The sequence below is a fragment of the Microtus pennsylvanicus genome, chromosome 5 (assembly GCF_037038515.1).
Source record: "Microtus pennsylvanicus isolate mMicPen1 chromosome 5, mMicPen1.hap1, whole genome shotgun sequence".
Lineage (NCBI taxonomy): Eukaryota > Metazoa > Chordata > Mammalia > Rodentia > Cricetidae > Microtus > Microtus pennsylvanicus.
Window position 1 is genome coordinate 70,053,982 of NC_134583.1, and position 18,297 is coordinate 70,072,278.

At 42.4% G+C, this 18,297-nt stretch overlaps 1 protein-coding gene across 1 annotated transcript; it reads left to right on the forward strand.

The window, feature by feature from the left end:
• Window positions 1–902: 902 nt before the first annotated feature.
• LOC142850972 (disks large homolog 5-like) lies at window positions 903–17,850 on the forward strand. Its single transcript, XM_075974858.1, has 6 exons — window positions 903–972; window positions 7,611–7,770; window positions 8,892–9,023; window positions 9,688–9,871; window positions 15,627–15,742; window positions 16,910–17,850. Exons 2-6 carry the CDS (start codon window positions 7,700–7,702, stop codon window positions 16,926–16,928), a joined length of 522 nt encoding a protein of 173 aa, XP_075830973.1. The 5' UTR covers window positions 903–972; window positions 7,611–7,699; the 3' UTR covers window positions 16,929–17,850.
• The last annotated feature ends 447 nt before the right edge of the window (window positions 17,851–18,297 follow it).

Genomic DNA, 18,297 nt, shown 5'->3' on the forward strand with positions numbered 1-18,297 from the left:
CTGTCCCTTCTGTGAAGGTCAGCTTTGTGTCCCTGCTTTAGTTTATAGACTAGGTTCATACTTCATGCTAACATTTCCGCATCTCTTGTGTGGTTGACTGGAGACAGGCCAGTCTTTTCACAGCCTCTCTGTAGATACTTTAAGCATAAAATTCTAAGCTGCATAAACAGTACTTGATTCATCAGTAGAGTGAGTGTATTTAGTTTCTGGTGTGAACGAGCTCAAGTTCCACATTTCAAGTTCTTGATTTCTTTTTTTTTTCTTTTTAATTTTTATTATTCTGCTTATTTGGGTGTGTGTGTGCGTGTATGTGTATCCATGTTTGTGTTTACACGCATGTACTTGCTCATAAGCGCACACAGCCATAAGTGTGTCTCTGTAGAGATCAGAGGACGGCTTCCAGGAATCATTTTGGCCCTTCACCATGGGTTCTTGGCAATCAGACTCAGGTTATTAGATTTGTAATACAAGCAGATTACCTGTCAAACCATCTCTTAGGTCCCTGAAGTCTTGATTTCTCTTCAATACTATTGTGAGTGATACAATGAGGGGCCCTTATTATAAATACCTACTGTTAAAATGTATGGAAAAAGACTTTCAAAAACTGAACTGGTCCTTGGCCCTGGTGGATTATCCTAGGAAGCTGAGGCAGAAAGAGTGCTACCAGGTCAAAGCTGGCATGAGCTACATGAGGCCCAGGCAAGTTGGGCTGCAGAATGAGACTGTTTGAGAAGACACTGAAGTGGGTGTACTGGGGCTGTCTCTCATTGGCACAGCACAAGTCAGGCAGCTTCTCTCTACAGCCGGGTGATAAATCAAGTAAGAAACTCCACCTGTACCAGCTGGGTCATTAAAATTGTTCATTTTTTTATCACAAAGTGTCAATTCCTTTTTTTTTTAAGGCTCGTTGAAGTCCGCTGGAGGCTCTCTTAGTTTCTCACTCACTGTATTCCTCCTGAGATGATAATGAAGGTAAGTGGCCCTGTTTGACATCTTGAACATTCCTAGCTATAACCTGACACCAGTCCTGTGATCACAGCACTTTTGTAAGGCTAAGGTACATCATCATCAGTTTTAGCATTTTAGTAATTCTACAGATGCAGTCTTCCTATGTGCCAGGCACCCTTAGGGGACCACAGAAGACAGGAGGGAAGACCTCAGTTGTGATACTGTGTTCATGGGAGTGACACGGGAGACAAGTGAAGAATATTTCATAATGCTTTGAGTCTTTAAAGAAAGGAAGGTGAAATAATAATATAAAGAGCCGAGTTATGCACAGCCATGGTCGGCTGCTCAGGGAAAGGTTTTTTCCAGCTGACACTCAGCACTAAGGATGGAACTGTATAAGTGGATGGGAAACCGGTGTTCCAGGAAAGATGTGCTATACATGGAGAAATGAGGCCAAGGATGTAGGTCCAGTCTAGACTTTGTAGGATCACTCTGCTGGCCGCTTAGCTAAATTTACTAATTTCAGATATTAGGGAATTTGCAGTTTGATACTATTGAAATTGCACAGTACTGTGAACAAACTCACATGATACGAAATTCACAAAAGAACAATGTTGTCTTCTATATACAGTGTTAATGCTTTGAATAGACTTGTTCTTTTTACCTAGTAACAAGTGCTGTGTGTGTGTGTGCGCGTGCATGCTTGTGTGTGTGTGTGTGTTTAGTAGTGTGTAGTCTGTTCACTGTACTGAGTCTCATTCAACAGCATAGGCTAAATGACCCTGTCAGTTTCTTGAAGGTGGCCTTTATTAGTACAACTTTAAATTGTTATTAATGTAATGTATACGGCAGTAAGTCTCTTGGTTCTTAGGTCCTTGTACCATTGTGCAAATGTATACAGCTGCTCTCAACTTATGAGGGTTTTAAATTCTTCTCTGAGATAATTGTATTCCTGGAAGTATGTCTTAAGTTCAGCCCAAGTTGAGGGCTGCAAGCATCAAGAATGAAGCATTTGCAGACTTAATGGTAAATATGCATATAACCCTTAAGGACCCTTTTGACTGATAGAGGAGTGGGCAGGTCATTCTGTTAGTGAGATCTCTGAAAGCTTTTTAGAAAATAGAGGTGCAGGAAACATAAAGACTTGTTGTTTTTAGGGTGCATCTCTCAATAATTTTAAAGTAAAGTGAATGGGTGATGAATGCTGTATTAGTCAATTCTTGATGATTTAGCCAAACTCTCAATGGTGTGTACTATGGGAAAAAAGGAAGCTTTAAGCAATAGAAGACACAAGTTGCATTTACTAAGGAATGCAGAATTAGAACAAGACTCTGGTGGAACCGGAGATAGCAGAAGTTATGTTTTGGGAACATGAGTTTTCCTTGATAGGCAAATGCCCATGCAGAGATAATACGTGAACTTACCTCACAATATTATGGGCCTTATGAGACCGTGGAAAGGAAGAAAGCTTGGCTCCTTCCAGCCAGATTTGTGTGTCCTGGGATGATATCAGAGAAGATAACATGCTTAGTCTGGGGAACACATTCTGGCCCTGCAAGGTGCTAGAGTGAACAATAGATAACCTCAGCATCTCCAACCATATGAGTGTTTGTGAACTCCGTCAATTTTCTTTTGACTTCTTGAGGTGAGACTTGAGGGTTATGAAGCCAAGCTGTACCATGTGCCGTTGTGAATAGGCTTGAGGAGGCTGTCCCCTCGATTTCTGAAGAATGTAAAGGGAAGAAGAAAAACTAGCTGACAGCAAGACTCCCTTTCCTGTAGAGGGATGGTTTAGGGTTATCATCCAGAGATTGAGAATCTCAAGGCTGCATTTTGAGTATCAGGTAGGCAAAGTCTTATCTCTCAGTTCATTTCATGAGCACCTTCCAGATTCCATGGATGGGTCAAGAGAAAACATTGTGGGTCATAGGTGCGGTCACCTGTCAACTGAATCTCAGGTCATTTGGAAGAGAGTGAAGCCTATTTGTGTGGGAGACTGGTGAGATTAGAGGCAGGCACATGCAGAATGGTTTTGTGCATATTTGGCTGGGGTGGATAAGTATATCTCCTGAGTTGGAGAAGTGTGTTCATGGAAGTGTGATATCTCACAATTAATTATTGAAAAGGCCAAGGTGTGTGGCGTAATAACCAGGCTAGCTTAATATGAAATAGTAAACTTTAATGAGGGAATAGCTTACAACACTAGGGATCCAGTGATGAACAGGAAGTACAAAAAGGGACCGGCGGGGCTCACACCCGCCAGATTTATACCTAACATTAGCCCAAGGCTAACACACCCCCTTGGGCTGGGTTTCCCCTACACAGGCCTCTTTCTTAGTTGCTGGAATTTGCTGGTAATCCATTATACCTTGTTTTCTAGATCTTGTCACATCTCAGATTGATTTGCAAACCATATTCTCTCTCTCTCTCTCTCTCTCTCTCTCTCTCTCTCTCTCTCTCTCTCTCTCTCTCTCTCTCTCTCTCTCTCTGTATCTCACTTCTCACTTCTGCTTCTTTACCACAGCACCACTCTGTATGTTCATAAACCTTTTTCATACCAGTTTTTCCAGATGTTTGGTTCTCAACTTGTTGGCCTCTACAAGACCCTATTTAGAAAAAAAGTTGCTAATCACATTCACCTGCTTAGGGCTTCCATATCTGAAATGGCACAGATCACCTGACAGACCTCATCAGCCTAAGTTCTAAGGAACATGCTTCTGTTGAGAAAGTCCAGAGATCTGGAGAAAATGAATTTCAGCCTAATGATGGGCTGGATCCTCTTTACAAGAACTGTCAGAAATAGAAAATTGAGGATAGGCTATAACCAAACTCTTTGATTTAATAACCCCAAGCCTCTCCAAATGCCTGTCCTTCTCATGATCTCCTAATGGGTATTGTACCCAAAAGCCATTAACAAGCACATATATCATAACACCTGGCTCTAGGCCAAGGAATTTGGCTTTTGTTTGCTGATAGAAGCAGCATAGCAGTGATGTACATCATATTCTATCCCATGATTGTGTGCCTCTTCTATCTGTATGCGTGTGCATGTGTTTCCAACTTAGGGTGCCTCTACACAGCCCCGACAGACCTCTGACTTGTCACTGCTCTTGCCTCAGTATATTGATTCAAGGTTTGGACCATCATATTGCTTCTAGGACTGTTTTTTCTAAATATCTGAGGGATCATCTGGCCACATGTGGCTCCAACCAGACACGTCAAGAGTGAATCACATCTTTACTCACAACATTTATAACCTGAGTGAGCTCTGCTGATTCTCCAGGGGAAATTTTTTATTACTACCTGTATAAGAGCTTCCTTTTCCCTTTTTGACCCCAGAGAGGCTCCTAATATGGCTGCTTGGTTTAAGGTCATTTTGGAGTGAGGAAATGAGTCAGAGGTAATGGCTGTACCATGGACAGCAGCAGACCCCTCCCTGGACATTCTATTGTATCCTGGAGACCCCTGATTCTGTGTGATGTCATCAGTGTTGTGGCAACACCAACTGCCTGTGGGGCATCTGTTCATTGCCTACGGGTTTTGGACGCAGCCATGTTGGCAAGACTGAGCAGGCTCCTTGGGAGACAGAAAGGAGAGCATAACGAGACTAGAGGGAGGCAGAAGGAAGCTGGCCTTCAACCTCAGTGTCGCACATCAAGACATAAATGGTTCTGGGGAAAACGCAGTGAGTCCTGGGGAGGGAGTGGGGAGTTTCTTGATGGTGGAAGGCTTCAGCTTGGTTTTTCATAGTGAGTCACAGGATCTTAGAGCTTCGTGGAGGTAATGAATCTATCCTGCTTCTCTCTGTTACTAAAGAGTAGACCTGGAGTTCAGGGTTTCTGATGCTTAGATTGGCAGAGAGCCAGTAATGGTCAACCCTGCAGCTGCTGTGCTAGGGCCCTCTGCTTTGACTCTGAGTGGGAAGGAAGGAGAGAGGGATGAATGAGGTTTCAGTTATAGCACTGAGCTTCACCCACACTGGATTTCTTTTGGTTGCGGGTCACTAATAACAGGGAGAGTAAAATCCTCTGGCCAAAGCTGGAGGATCTCAAATTTTACCTCACATCCACTTGCAGGGTAGGAACCATTGGGTATTGCTGCATGTCAGTGACCCGTAAGGTTTCTGAGTTCCTGAATCTCAATAGCCAGTCATCTTTAACTTGACTTTAACTTTAACTTGAGTGCAGGAATGAGCCATCACTCTCCCTGCAAGCGTCTGTTCTTGGTGAGTGAGGGCTCACCTGTGGATGCCCTTAGGTGTCTCCAGCCTGTCCTGTCACTAGGTGATCTCACCTTTGCTAACATCATGATGGATGGAATGTATTCTGCTGAAGTTTGGGGGAAATTTACATCATTACCCATGTGACTCATCTTTGGTCTGATGGGTCACCTGCAATCCCCATCACCCCCACACATTGTAACAGCCCTGTGGATATTTCCTGAGGTACTCATTCACTTCATGAAACTGAACTTCATTCCACATCAACATGAGCTAATTTCTTTTTTTTTTTTATTGATAGTAGACTTTATTTTCACAGAATAGACTATGAAAATGCGGATTACAGCGGAGCATATAAAGTTAGACACAAGCACAAAGTGGAAGGGTATCAGTGCTGTCCTAGGTGGATGTGCAGTCCACTTGTCCTCTTAGTAAACCCTACCAAATAGTCATTGTCTTTTATCTCCATCATATAACGAAGGGAATTAAGTGGGGAAGAAGTTAAGTCCTCTAAGATCGTGATACTGCTAGGATTCAAACCAGTTCAGACTGGCTTTGGGTGCCGTGCAGGTTTCAATATTTCCCCCTTTCCTTTCTTTCCCACTCCTCCCCACTTACTCTTTCACATACGTTTTTTTTCCATAATAAAAGAGCATTTATATCTCTTTAACAAAATAAATAACATTACAAGTTAGCAGAAATATGCAAGCATTTCGCCAATGAAAATGTACAAGTTACTAAAAGTGACAGAGACATTTACTCAATAAAACTTTTTTTCCAAAGAAAAATAGTAATGTTAAAGAAAAAAACTACATCATATGTACTAGAATGTGTATAATAAAAATAAAGAGAAAATGAGTACTGATGCAGACTAAAGAGAACACACATTCCCTGGTGCAATAGCAAATGATGATCACTTTAAAAGTTTTAGGATGAAGGGTGGTGAAGTTCACACACAGTATTCTGCCTCGATCGCTATGGGGATGCAGATCCCCAAGGAAGAGCCGTTCCTTGGGAATGTTTAGAAAATGAGTCTTGACCGTCATATATGATGAAGTATTAAATTATAATTAATTAGAGTCTAACTATCAGAGAGGTGCTGACGAGCTTCCCCTGTGTCTGAGGGAAGGTACCTGAAAAAGCCAGCTTGGCTTTTGGTGAACTGGGGAAGAGAGGGTTATGAGATAAGTGATGGCAGTTGGCAGTGACCCTAACAGTCCGTTCTCTGGACATTCCGCTGTATCCTAAAGAGTCGTTGGCATCTTTTTTTGAAACCAACAGTGTTATATTCTTGGGGCACTCATTATGTGTTGAAATAGGAGCAGCGGGGCTGCGTCCTCGGCACCCGGCCGCCCGCACGGCTAGCTTTACCCGAAATAATTACACGGAAACTGTATTCTTTTAAACACTGCCTGACCCTTTAGTTTCAGTTTCTTATTGGCTAGCTCTTAAATATCGATCTAACCCATTTCTATTAATCTGTGTAGCCCACTAGCTGGCTTACCATGAATGATCTTTACCTGCATCTGCCTGGAGTGGGAGAATCATGGCGACTCCTGATTCAGCTTCTTTCTCCCAGCATTCTTTTCTGTTTTCTCCGCCTACCTAAGGGTTGGCCTATCAAATGGGTCTAGGCAGTTTCTTTATTAATAAGAAATCACTCCCACATCAATTATGTGCATATAGGGTTCACCAGAAGACACAATGGCAAGATTGAGCACACTGGTTGGCAGAGAATCTGACTTTCAAAGGAGGAGGTTGGGGGTTGAGTTGGACCTTACAGAAATGGGGTTTAGTAGCTGGGATCTTGGAAGAGATGGTTCTATATTGCTTCTCTGGGTTACTAAAGTGCAGACCCATAGTCAAGGATTGCTGCTAGTTAGTTTGGTAGAGATCCAGGAGTTGTCAAGGTTACAGCTGCTGTTCTGTGAGTTTTTTAATTTTATTTTGAGTGGCAAAGATTAGTAGGAGGCACAGACTAATGGGGTGTGAGAGTAGGTTGTTGCTACAACTCATCATCAGTGATTTCTTTAGGTTTTGTGAGTATCTCATGGGAAATTCCCCATCTATGCACCAGGGTCTCAGACATTCAGTTACTTCTATTCCAGGCCACACTAACAGACTGAGAGTCTCTAAGCACTGGAGACTCCAGGAATTTTCTGTATCATATCAGAAATGAGTTGATATTTCCAAGGCAGATTGGCTGGGTGACATATGCCTTTCAGGGCCAGTGGGGCAGCAGTAGGGGCTGATACACATAGCTAGCCACAGTGAGTGGAGACAGAGGCATGGCTTATGGGCTCCCAGTTTGAGGAGTTGTCCTGATCCTTCACTGTGTTCCATGCATTCACTCTTCCTTGGCCTCTTGTTTGAACTCAACATGATCTCTCCTGGTCCTGTGCCATACTACTGCATAAATTCACTAATATTTATCTACCTGCAGGGAGTGCTGGACAAACATCAACCCCAAACTCTGTTACTGGGCAGGAGCAGCGGCTGAACAAGGTGGCTAAACTCACCCTGCAGCTTCAGATGATGACCCAAGAAAGGAATGAACTTCGTGGAATTCTTGCTAATTATACCAACAAGGATTTGAACAACAGGTATCCATTTTGTCTAGTTCCTGCGTAACTGTCTTGACCCTACCGAGTCAACCCCAGCATTCCTCAGGTCACTGGAGCCTGCATCTCCAGAGTGTTCTGCCCAAACTAAAGATCCTGAGGGCATCTGAGAGGCATAGCTGAAATCTGGGAAGAAGTGATATCAGGATACCGGCTGTGTGATTCCTCCAAATAAAAACCAGAGCCTGTGGCCTGGATCAGTCTGGGGATGGGGTAATTGTTTATGAGCTCTCAGCATACATTTCATGAGGCCTTGGCAGGTGTTGGCTTGTGGACGATGCTAGGTGCTGTGAGTTTATGGTGAGTCTTTGTGCTTAACCAGCAGGTGCTTGAGTACTGGCTGCTCCTGGGAGCAGCTGGAGGGCCCTAGTCGTCTTGGTGCATCTCAGTGTGTGACTTGAGGTCTGAACTTCATCACTGCTCCTCTCTAGTCTGGTTTCTGATATTCTGAGACAATTCTGCCTGCCTACATTTATTTGGCATCCTCCGTGTATGTGTGTGTGTGTGTGTGTGTGTGTGTATGTGTGTCCTAGCAGTTGGGGGTCTGTGGCATGTGGTTCTTTCTATGCCACAGTTTCCAGGTGATCCCACTAACTTCCCTTAGGGTCAGGGAACTCCACTATGACCAGTGATGGTGCTCCTGGCCCGTGTGCTCACCTTGGCAGCCCATTGGAATCCACTGGAGACTTATATATCTATCCTTAAGTCAGGTCTGCTCACTGGAAACACTGATTTTGTGCTTTAGACATCCATGTAGCAATAGGAACCTAGGATCAAAAATCCCCGTTCTGAATACGGGAACAACATTATCATAGATTTCTGGTGGGATCAGACTTGTGACACAGGCTCCCCAGGACTTAACTATTCTATTCCTCCAGGCCCATTAATGGAACTTATGCAGCTCTGGATCACTCCCTTTGCACCCCTGACTGCTGGTCTGGGGCCACGTCAGGAAGTTTAAACAGCACCAGGTTGTCCTCGTTCATAGCTATCAGAATGTGACATTGACTGTGCTGGGGTGTTTAGGGCACAGCCTGAAATCATAGGATCATTAAGGCCAGAATTCACGGGGTTCTTTGCTCTGGGGCTATGCCCTAATACAGGCTAAATTTTGAGTTGGAGATGCTGAATATGGAGCATAAGAAAGTGATGTTGGATCTACAGAAATTCCCCATGGAGATGAGTGACGCCTTGTACAAGTGCAAGGAGCTGACTGAGGAAACCGTCTCTTACAGGTGAGTGACTGACTTCACTGGGACTCTATTCCTTGGCAGTGACTGCTTTTGCCATGTTTTTGTCTTTGAACCAAAGTGAGGACTTTCCTTTTGGCCTGTCTCCCTATAAAAAGCAGTCTGTCTTATGCTCTTGACTTGGACCTACTGGACTAGTTTTGCTAAGACTGAAGTATCTGTGAGCCCATCACAACATTGTCCTGCCAGCCTCAGGAGCCTCTAGATAGAAAATCTATTTGTACCATGATAAAGGTGTCAGGCATTTGTGGGTCTTGGGGGCTCTGGTAGGGGTTTACAGAGGTGATCCCATTCTACCCATAGATAGAATATATTTCAATTGGGTCTGCTGTCCTTCCTCACAGAATGTTTGTCTTCTACGTCTCAACCTGCTGATGCTTTCCCAATACCATGGACAGTTAAGTACATGTGGTAGGAGGCAAACCCTGCTCTCAGACGTACATGCATTTCTTTCATTGTAACAGTTTTCAAAAGCAGTCTGAGTCTTTCTGTAATTTGGCCATTCTCTGACATTTGACAGCCACTAGGGTATCCTGGCATGGTGACTGTGGGGCTCTGGTCTAGGGCTCTCTGGGGACATGGGCGTTTGCATGGGTGATGTGGGAGATGGAGGCTAGGTAGTTCTCATGGTGTTTTTGTGATGGTTCAGCATCCTCCACAACCAGCTCCTGAGTGAGCGAACTCAGTTGAAGAAAAAAGTGAGCATGTTGAGAGAGGAGAACCGAAAGCTATGGAGGGAGCAGATTTCACTGCAAGTGGCCTGTGAGAAGGTGAAGAATCTCTATGAAAAGACCGATGACATGTTCTGTGAGCTATGTGACGAGGGGGATAAGGTAGGCTGCAGCAATGTGGGCAGGCTGTCCACCATCAGTAGTAATACACACACACACACACACACACACACACACACACACACACACACACACACGTGATCATCCACCCAGTTTTCCATTAGCTCACTACTAACATCCTGTCCAATTGTTGATTTCTGTGATTATTCCAAGACTTTCTAAGGATTTAGCATCTTGTGAGATCAATGGCTGGAAACAGCTTTGAAGGAAAAAATCCCCGTGTAAATGTCAAAGGGGAGGTTCTTGTCTACATGTTTTATCTTCCCTCATGTTTCTTCAGTTCAACCTCCTTCCCTCCTCCCAGTCATTCACCCCCTGCTCCCCGGACCCCGGGTCCACTCCTCCTTAATTTCCCTTCAGAAAATAGCAGTTCTCCCATGGTTATTTGATCTAATTATTAAAATAACATTAAACCTGGGCTTTGCTCATGTTTGTTACATGTTCTAACAATGAGATATATCACCAAATCCTTTTAAAGTCTTGAGATATGATCACACTACATTCAAAGATTAGCTTTGAACTCACAGTGGAGTTCAGTCCAGACGTTAATGTTCAGTCCTTCTGTCTTAGTCTCTGAGTCGCTAGGATTAAGGGTTTGCATCACAAGCTCAAACTTAGTCTAAATAGTTAAATTAAAATTGATGCTTAAACCAAATGTCCAAGGACAGTAGATTATACGTTCATGCTTTTTTTGTTTGTTTTTTTTTGTTTTTTGTTTTTTGTTTTTTTTTTTGTTTTTTTTTTTTTTGCTTTTTTCGAGACAGGGTTTCTCTGTGGTTTTGGAGCCTGTCCTGGAACTAGCTCTTGTAGATTATGGTGGTCTCGAACTCACAGATATCCGCCTGCCTCTGCCTCCTGAGTGCTGGGATTAATGGCGTGCGCCACCACCGCCCGGCTTACATTTTAAGACATAGGTGCTAAATTATAGTCATCTCAAAAGCATCAGTGAAAATATAATTTAAAATGCTTTATCATTAGTAGACAGGTAGCTTTAAGATGAATAACATAAAGGTAGCTTTCATTCATTTAACCATTCAAGAGTCTATGTTGGGAGTCCCATAAATGCCAGGAAGTAAGCCATACCAGCAGCAAACAGATAAGATGTCTGTCCTGAAGGAACTGATGAAGTTATTACCTTTAATTCATCTCTTACATCCTAGCTGGTGTCTGCTCGGTGCAACCCTCCAGCTCTCATTGCGTTTGAGACCTCCAGGAGCTGAGGATTTTCCTGCAGGAGGCAGAATCTAAGCCTTACTAAGGATCTGTCCATAAATTTTACTCTTCACAGAAAAGGCAATTTTACCTCCTTCCCACTAGCCATGGCTTATGAATCCCAGCTATAAGTGAAAAATATTATATGCCATCGAATCACAGGGATTCCTGCTCCTTGTTAATATTTTAGAGGAAGAAAATTTTAAGCTCTCCTTTTGGGTAGAGATTACACAGTTAATAACTCTGTTTTAAAGTGTTGTAACTCTTCAACGATTCACGTTTTTTTCATTGAGTGAACATTTCCTTTTATTGACAATAAATTATTCTCACATGCCATAGTTTTCTCTACCGCCACTTCTCTCAGCTCCTATAAACCTCTCTTTTTCCAGATCTGCTACCCTTTGTTTTCTTTCCAGAAAAGAACAGGCAAGCATGACAAAATAAGAAAAAGGCCTTCATACAGAGGCTGGACAAAGCTTTCCAATAGAAGGAAAGGCATCCCAAGAGCAGACAAAAGAGTCAGAGACACACCACACCCACTATTAAGAGTCCCACCAAAACACCAACATCTATGCAGAGAACGGTGCAGACCCATGCAGGCCCCATACAGAACTCTGTGAGCCTATGTGAGCCCTGTTTACTTGATTCAGTGGGCCATGTTCTCCTTGTGCCCTCCAGCCCATCATTCCCACTTACTCCTAAAATCCGCACCCCCACCCCCCATTTCTTCTGAAAGTTTTCCTGAGCTCCAATGGGTAGGACTGATAGAAAGTTCGAATTTAGATACTCACTTCCACACAACTACTGCTAGAGAAAAGCTCTCTGATGAGGACCAGCAAGGCAACAATCTATGAGTATAGCAGAACATTGATAGGAATATTAGTAATCAGTTCATTGATTTTTTTTAAGTTATGTTTGCTTCTGTGCTATGTCTCTGGGCTATTTGGTCTGCAGATTTTAGCCATCCAGGGATTATAGGGCATGGACTGCCTCACCTTGCATGAGCCTCAAGTTAAACCAAACATTGTATGGTCACTCTGTCGAGTTCTGCACCAACAGTGCCCCAGCATAACTTTCAGGGAGGACAGACTGTAAGTCAAGGTTTTTGTGGCTGAGTTGATGTCATGTTTCTCTTTCTGTAACCTGCAGAGTATCATCCCATGCCAAAGAGACTAGAGCATATGGGTGAAGGCTCCATGCAGGCAACAGCTTGCTCTCTCTAGGTTCAATGATGTGTAGATGTTGTCCACAACAATGGGAGCCCACTGTTAGTTTTCAGAGAGCAACAGTCTGTTCTAGCATGAGCCGGAGCTGTATAGGGATCTCCACAGAATCCCCTCCAGCCAAATATTCAACTGAATGCAATCCAGTCTCAGCACTGGAAGCCTTTCTTGGCTACAGAAGATGGTCAGTTCAGACTCTGTATGTTCCACTACTAGGATTCCTCACTAGGATCCCCCATATAGATTCCAGGAAGTTTTATCTGTACTAGCTTTCCATAGCAGCCTCTGGGAGCCCCCCAACTCCAACACTCTCTCTCCACACTCTCTCCCTCCATCCCTCCCCCCTACAGGATCCCTTTCAATTCCCTCCCCACCCAACCAAAGTTTACTGGCAAAGTCTAATCTATTTTCTTTTCCCAGGGAAATTCTTCTGTTTCCTCTAGTGACCTTCTTCTCTTTACCTAACTTTTCTGGGTTGCAGAAAGTGGCTTGATTATCAATTACTTAACAACTGATGCCCACTTATAAGTAAATATATATAATTTGTGTTTTTCAGGATCTCAGATATCTCTGTCAGCATGATTTTTTCTAGCTCCACCCATTTGCTTATAATAGCAATTGGATATCAGTTTACAAACAGCCAAGTAATATTCTCTTCTGTAAATGTACTGCCCGTTCTTTATCCATTCTTCCCTTGAGGGACATCAAGGTTGTTTCCAGTTTCTGGTTATTGTGAATAAAGCCAGAGTGAAGATATTTGAGCAAGTGTTCTTGTGATAGGATAGAGCATCCTTTAGATATATGTCCAAGAATGGTGTACCTAGATTTTGAGGTAAATCAGTTCCCAATTTTCTGAGGAATCGCCATGTTGATGCCATAGAGGCTGGACAACTCTGGACTCCCACTAGAAATGGAGGAGTGTTTCCTTTGCTACAAATCCACACCACCATAAGCTGTCATTCGTGCCATTGATCTTAGCCATTCTGACAGGTGTAAGGTGGAATCTCAAAGGAGTTTTTGGTTCAAATTCCCCTGAAGGGTAAGAATGTTGATCATTTCTTTAGATGTTTCTCAGCTATTTGTGATTCTTCTTTTTTTCTCTTTCTATCTGTACCACGTTTCATAATTGAACGATTTGGATGGTTGATGTCTAGTCTATTGAATGCTTTGTATATTTTGGATATTAGCCCTCTGTCTGATGTGAGTTGATGAAAATCATTTCCCATTCTGTAAACCTCTATTTTCTCCAACTCATGGTGTTCCTTGCCTTTAAGTTCCCTGAGGTCCTTTATTAATTGTTGATCTTAGTGCCAGTGTCTCTTCAGAAATCATCTCCTTTGCTGGCATGTTCCAGCTATTCCTTATATTCTCTCCTGTCTGTTTTTGTGTTGAGGTCTTTCTTAATGAAAGGGTCAAAGATTTTTGTGGTATCTAGTAAGATGATCACCATATGTTTTTTCTTCATTTCATATGGTAGATTACATTGACTAATTTTCATATGCTGAACTATCCCTACATCTCTAGGTTAAAGACTGCTTGATCATAATAGATGATCTTTTTGAAATATTCTTGGATTTATTTGCAAGTATTTTATTGAGTACTTTTTCATCTATGTCCATTAGGGAAATTGGTCTGTAAGTATCTTTGTTGAATCTTTCTGTGGTTTGGGTATCAAGGTAACTGCGACCTCATAAAATGATTTGGGCACTGTTTCTTCTGTTTTTATTTTGCAAACTAATTTGAGGAGTATTGCCATTAACTATTCTTTTAAAGTATGGCAGAATTCTGTGCGATAGCCATTTGACCTTGGGTTTTTTTTTGTGGGGTGGAGGGAGGCTTTTAACAATGGCTACTATTTCACTGGGGAATGTAGGTATATTTACTTATCTGATTTTAATTTAACTTTGATAAATGATTCCTATTGAGAAAATTATTCATTTCTTATAGATAATCCAGTTTGATGAAGTACATGATTTAAAGTATGTCCTTGTGATTCTCTGGATTTCCTCGGTATCCGTTGTTATGTCCCCATACAGTTTCTGATTTTATTAATTGGGATATTCTTTGCCTTTCTTTATTTAGCTTGGATGAGGGTTTATCTATCTTGTTGATTTTCTCAAAGAACCAATTCTTTCTTTCACTTATTTTTGTACAATTATCTTTATTTCTATTTTATTGGTTTAGCTGTCAGTTTGATTATTTCTTCTGGTCTAATCCTCTTGGACATATTTCCTTTTGTTCAATAGCTTTGAGGTGTTACTATTAAGTATGATATCTTCCCATTTTTAATGTAGGCACTTGGTGCTCTTAGCACTACTTTCATTGTGTCCCATAAGTTAGCGTAGGTTATGTATTCGTTTTCATTGAATTCTAGAAAGTCTTTAATTTCTTTCTTTCTTTATTTTTTGGTCCACTTTTCATTCAATATAGAGATCTTCAATTTCCATGAACTTATATATGCTTTTTTTTCTTTAGTTGTTGATATACAGTTGTATTCTCTAATTGTCTGATAAATATCTGTTAAGTTTATTTGGTTTAAAACTTCAGTTAATCCAGAGTTTATGAATTTTTGTCTGCATGACCTGCACACTGATGAAATGCACAATGGTGAGACTGAGATTATTATTGGTAATAATTTCCATATTAGCATGTGGAAATCAATATGTGTTTTAAGCTATAGTAATGTTTATCTTAAAAATTTACTTAAGGCATAGATGTTAAGAATTGAAATGATGGCCAGGTGGTGGTGGTGCAGACTTTTAAACCCAGCTCTTGAAAAACAGAGGGAAGCAGATCTCCTTGTGCTCAAGGCCAGCCTAGTCTACAAGAGCTAGTTCCAGCACAAGCTCCAAAGCTATGGAAAAACCCTGTCTCGAAAAATTTAAAGAAAAAATTAAAATGTTATCTTTGTGGTGTGTCCTTCCCCATGTCTATTGATTAATTTTGGTTTGAGGTCGATTTTATTAGGTATTAAAATAGCTACACCAGCTTGTCTTTTAGGTACATTTGCTTGGAAGATTTTTGTTCCAATTCTTTACCCAGAGGTAATGTCTATAATTGATGTTGAAGTTTGTTTCTTGTATGCAGCAGAAAAATGGATCCTGTTTCTGCATGCATTCTGTCATTCTGTGTATTTTTATTAAGGAAATGAGACCATTGATACAGAGAAATATCAAATGATTAATTCTTGTTATTTTGCCAAATGTGTATGTTGTTGTACATGTATATCCAGAAGTGTGTGCGTGTGTATGTGCATTTGAGTGTTCAACCCTCCACTAAGAACATAATCTTCTAATGAACAGAAACAGGATATATTGGTGGAAAGACGACAATCCCTGCTGAAGCTGAGGGATCTGGTCAACAAATATATAGAAATGGCAGAAAAGCTGCAGAATCCCTTCGCTGTCTCCCAGATGAGGTAGGATCCCAGGCCACGAAGAGGGAGTTATATCAAGTAGTTCCCCAGTACCTGAATCTCTGTCCTATTTGGGTTCCTGGACATTTGCATGACTTTTCAGTCAAAGCCAGGGAAAGAACATCTGAGAGTATTGGGTTGGCTCAGTCAACAGAAATGTCTGCACAGGAAGCAATATGTGTTATCCTTAATCTTTCTCAATTGTGTGCACTTCTTCAATTCTGAGTGCTCTCGTGTGTTCTGAGTGCATTGATCCTTCCTATGGTCGTCCCAGACCTAATAGAGGCAGTGTTAATTGTGGAAGATGGTGTCTCCTCCTGCCACTTTACTTTCCTCCAGGAGTATCACCTTTAGAGATAAAATCCTACACTTGGGCAGATTAGCATACAGCACCTTCTTATTGATTATGGGTTCTCTGCAGTTTGCATCTGCTTCCTGTAAGAAGGTTTCTCTGGAATTAAAATCACATTTAGAGTTTGACATGTTGAATCCAAGGAAGTTTCTGTGCTGAAGGAATAAGCCCAGCCTTCACTGCAGTGTTGTGTTTGTTCCTCTTCAGGGCCTCATACAGTTAACTTCCCAGGTTGCTCACAGTTTCCTGGCATCTGTTCAAGGCCTGTGACCCAGACATTGCTATACTGCTGTTTTTTTCAAAAGAATGTATCTAAACTATTGGAGTAATGGGCTGTTTTTCTAGTTCACCACAGTGTGTATTTCTCAGCTCACTTTCTAGCAGTTTTAAAGGTGGAGAAAAAAAGAAACTCAGGTGCTGTCTTATCCTTGAAGAAGCAAGGAGTGAATGAGCCCAGCTCAATTATAATGCTGGATTTCCCAGTTGAGTAGAGCTGGTGAGAGCTCAAAAGCTGATAGGGCAGGTCCTTAACAGACCTGTGTCCCAGCTGTTTTCCTCCCCTAATATGAAAACCTCCAGCATGATCTGGCCACAGTCCAGGATGAGAGCCTCCTGCAGACAGACCTGCTGCAGCAGGAGCCGTGTGTGTGCCAGGCCAATGAGCCACCATTGACTCCTGTCCCGTGAAACCTTGGCATTCATGGGGTGGGTTTTCTTCCTTGATGCTTGTTTCCCATGTGTGGACAGTCCCTGATTTTGTCTAGGCTGTGGTCCAATGAGGCTTCCTATGCATCTGATTGCCTTTCCTTCTCTGACAGCTCCGCTTTGGAGAACTGAGGAGGCTGAAGGAAGCTTCACACATTCTCCACTCGAGCAGCAACACCTACGGAGAAGCAGACCCCTCCTTGTAGCTGTGAACAAAGGAGTAAGAAAAATCTCCACCTACTGCAGGGGATCCATCACCAATCTGATTCATGTTCTGTTGGCCCACTATTCCTGGAGAAAGGAAATCAAGAGAAAGAAGCCTGACATTCAGAGGACCCACCAAGAATGACTCCAAATCCCGACATTGGTCAGCAGGTGGACCCTGAGTGGCGCACAGCAGCATGGGGAGGATGTGCTGCTGAGCAAGGCTTCCTCTGTCAGTTTCCTCTCCATGTCTTTAGTAAGCCGGCTGCGCCCTCCATATGTGGTGAGGACTCTCACGAGAAAGACTGTACTGATGCCGTGCTGTAGTCTGTACACACCACAGGGAAAAGAACAGGATTCCCTCTCCTGTGAGTGCCGAGGGAGACTCCATGTCACAGGAAAGTGTTGGTGAAGACAACGCAGTACGAGACTACAGCATCCCTCACCTGTGTTAGTCATTGATCATCCATAAAGAAAATGTCAAAGGGGATTCTCCAGTTTCACATCCTATACTGGCATGCCAGTCCTGAGAAAGGGTCTATAGAGGAAGTTTGGTCACCTTTGGTGTCTTTAGGGAGCCAGATGCTCTCAATTGATTTTTTTGGCTCTCGAGCTAGAGACTATTTTTAGCTTAATTGGAGCCAGGGTTCTGGTTTGGGTTTGGTTTTCATTTGTTTGGATATTTTTTTCTTTGTTTGGTTTAAATTTTGTTGTTGGTTTTTAAATAATTTATTCTTGTTGTTTTAATAGTTGGCTAAGGCTCTACCCTGTATATACTGACTACCCTTTCTAAAGTTCCTATTGAATATAATGAGTATTTTTATGAATAAAATCAATTTTCGACTCCTCAGTTTACAGCCTTTCTTGAGTCAGATGTGGGGTTGCTCTCCTGTGACTACAGAACTCATGGGCAGAGATGGATTTCTGCACATTCCAGGAGTCTTGGTTACACAGCCGGTTCGCATCCAGGCAGGTCTACACAGGAGGGTAGTAGCTTGGATGTGGATGGCCTGACCTATTCCTGTCTTTACTACCAAGACTTTATGTTACAGTCAGATTTAAGAGAATGTCATGAAGAAGGGATCTGGAAAGAAAGGAACTCCTCATCCTGCACTACATTAGTTCTATCCTGGTGTCCAATCACGATTGCACATTGTGATCCCGGGATAGCAATCCACTGAAAGTTGCCTTTGAAATGCATGAGCAAAGGGTGCCCACAGCAGAGGGGAACTGCTGAGCTGCAAGTTTGTATTCTGGAGATGCCTTCCAACCTCTCACTCCCAAACCATGTATGTCA

What these genes read in the sequence shown, in the direction of transcription:
- LOC142850972 (XM_075974858.1), top strand. Translation starts at nt 7,700, where the DNA reads ATGATGACCCAAGAAAGGAATGAACTTCGTGGAATTCTTGCTAATTAT. An exon ending in AACAAGGATTTGAACAACAG is followed by an intron (nt 7,771 to 8,891) that starts GTATCCATTTTG and finishes GCCCTAATACAG; the next exon opens with GCTAAATTTTGAGTTGGAGA. An exon ending in GAGGAAACCGTCTCTTACAG is followed by an intron (nt 9,024 to 9,687) that starts GTGAGTGACTGA and finishes GTGATGGTTCAG; the next exon opens with CATCCTCCACAACCAGCTCC.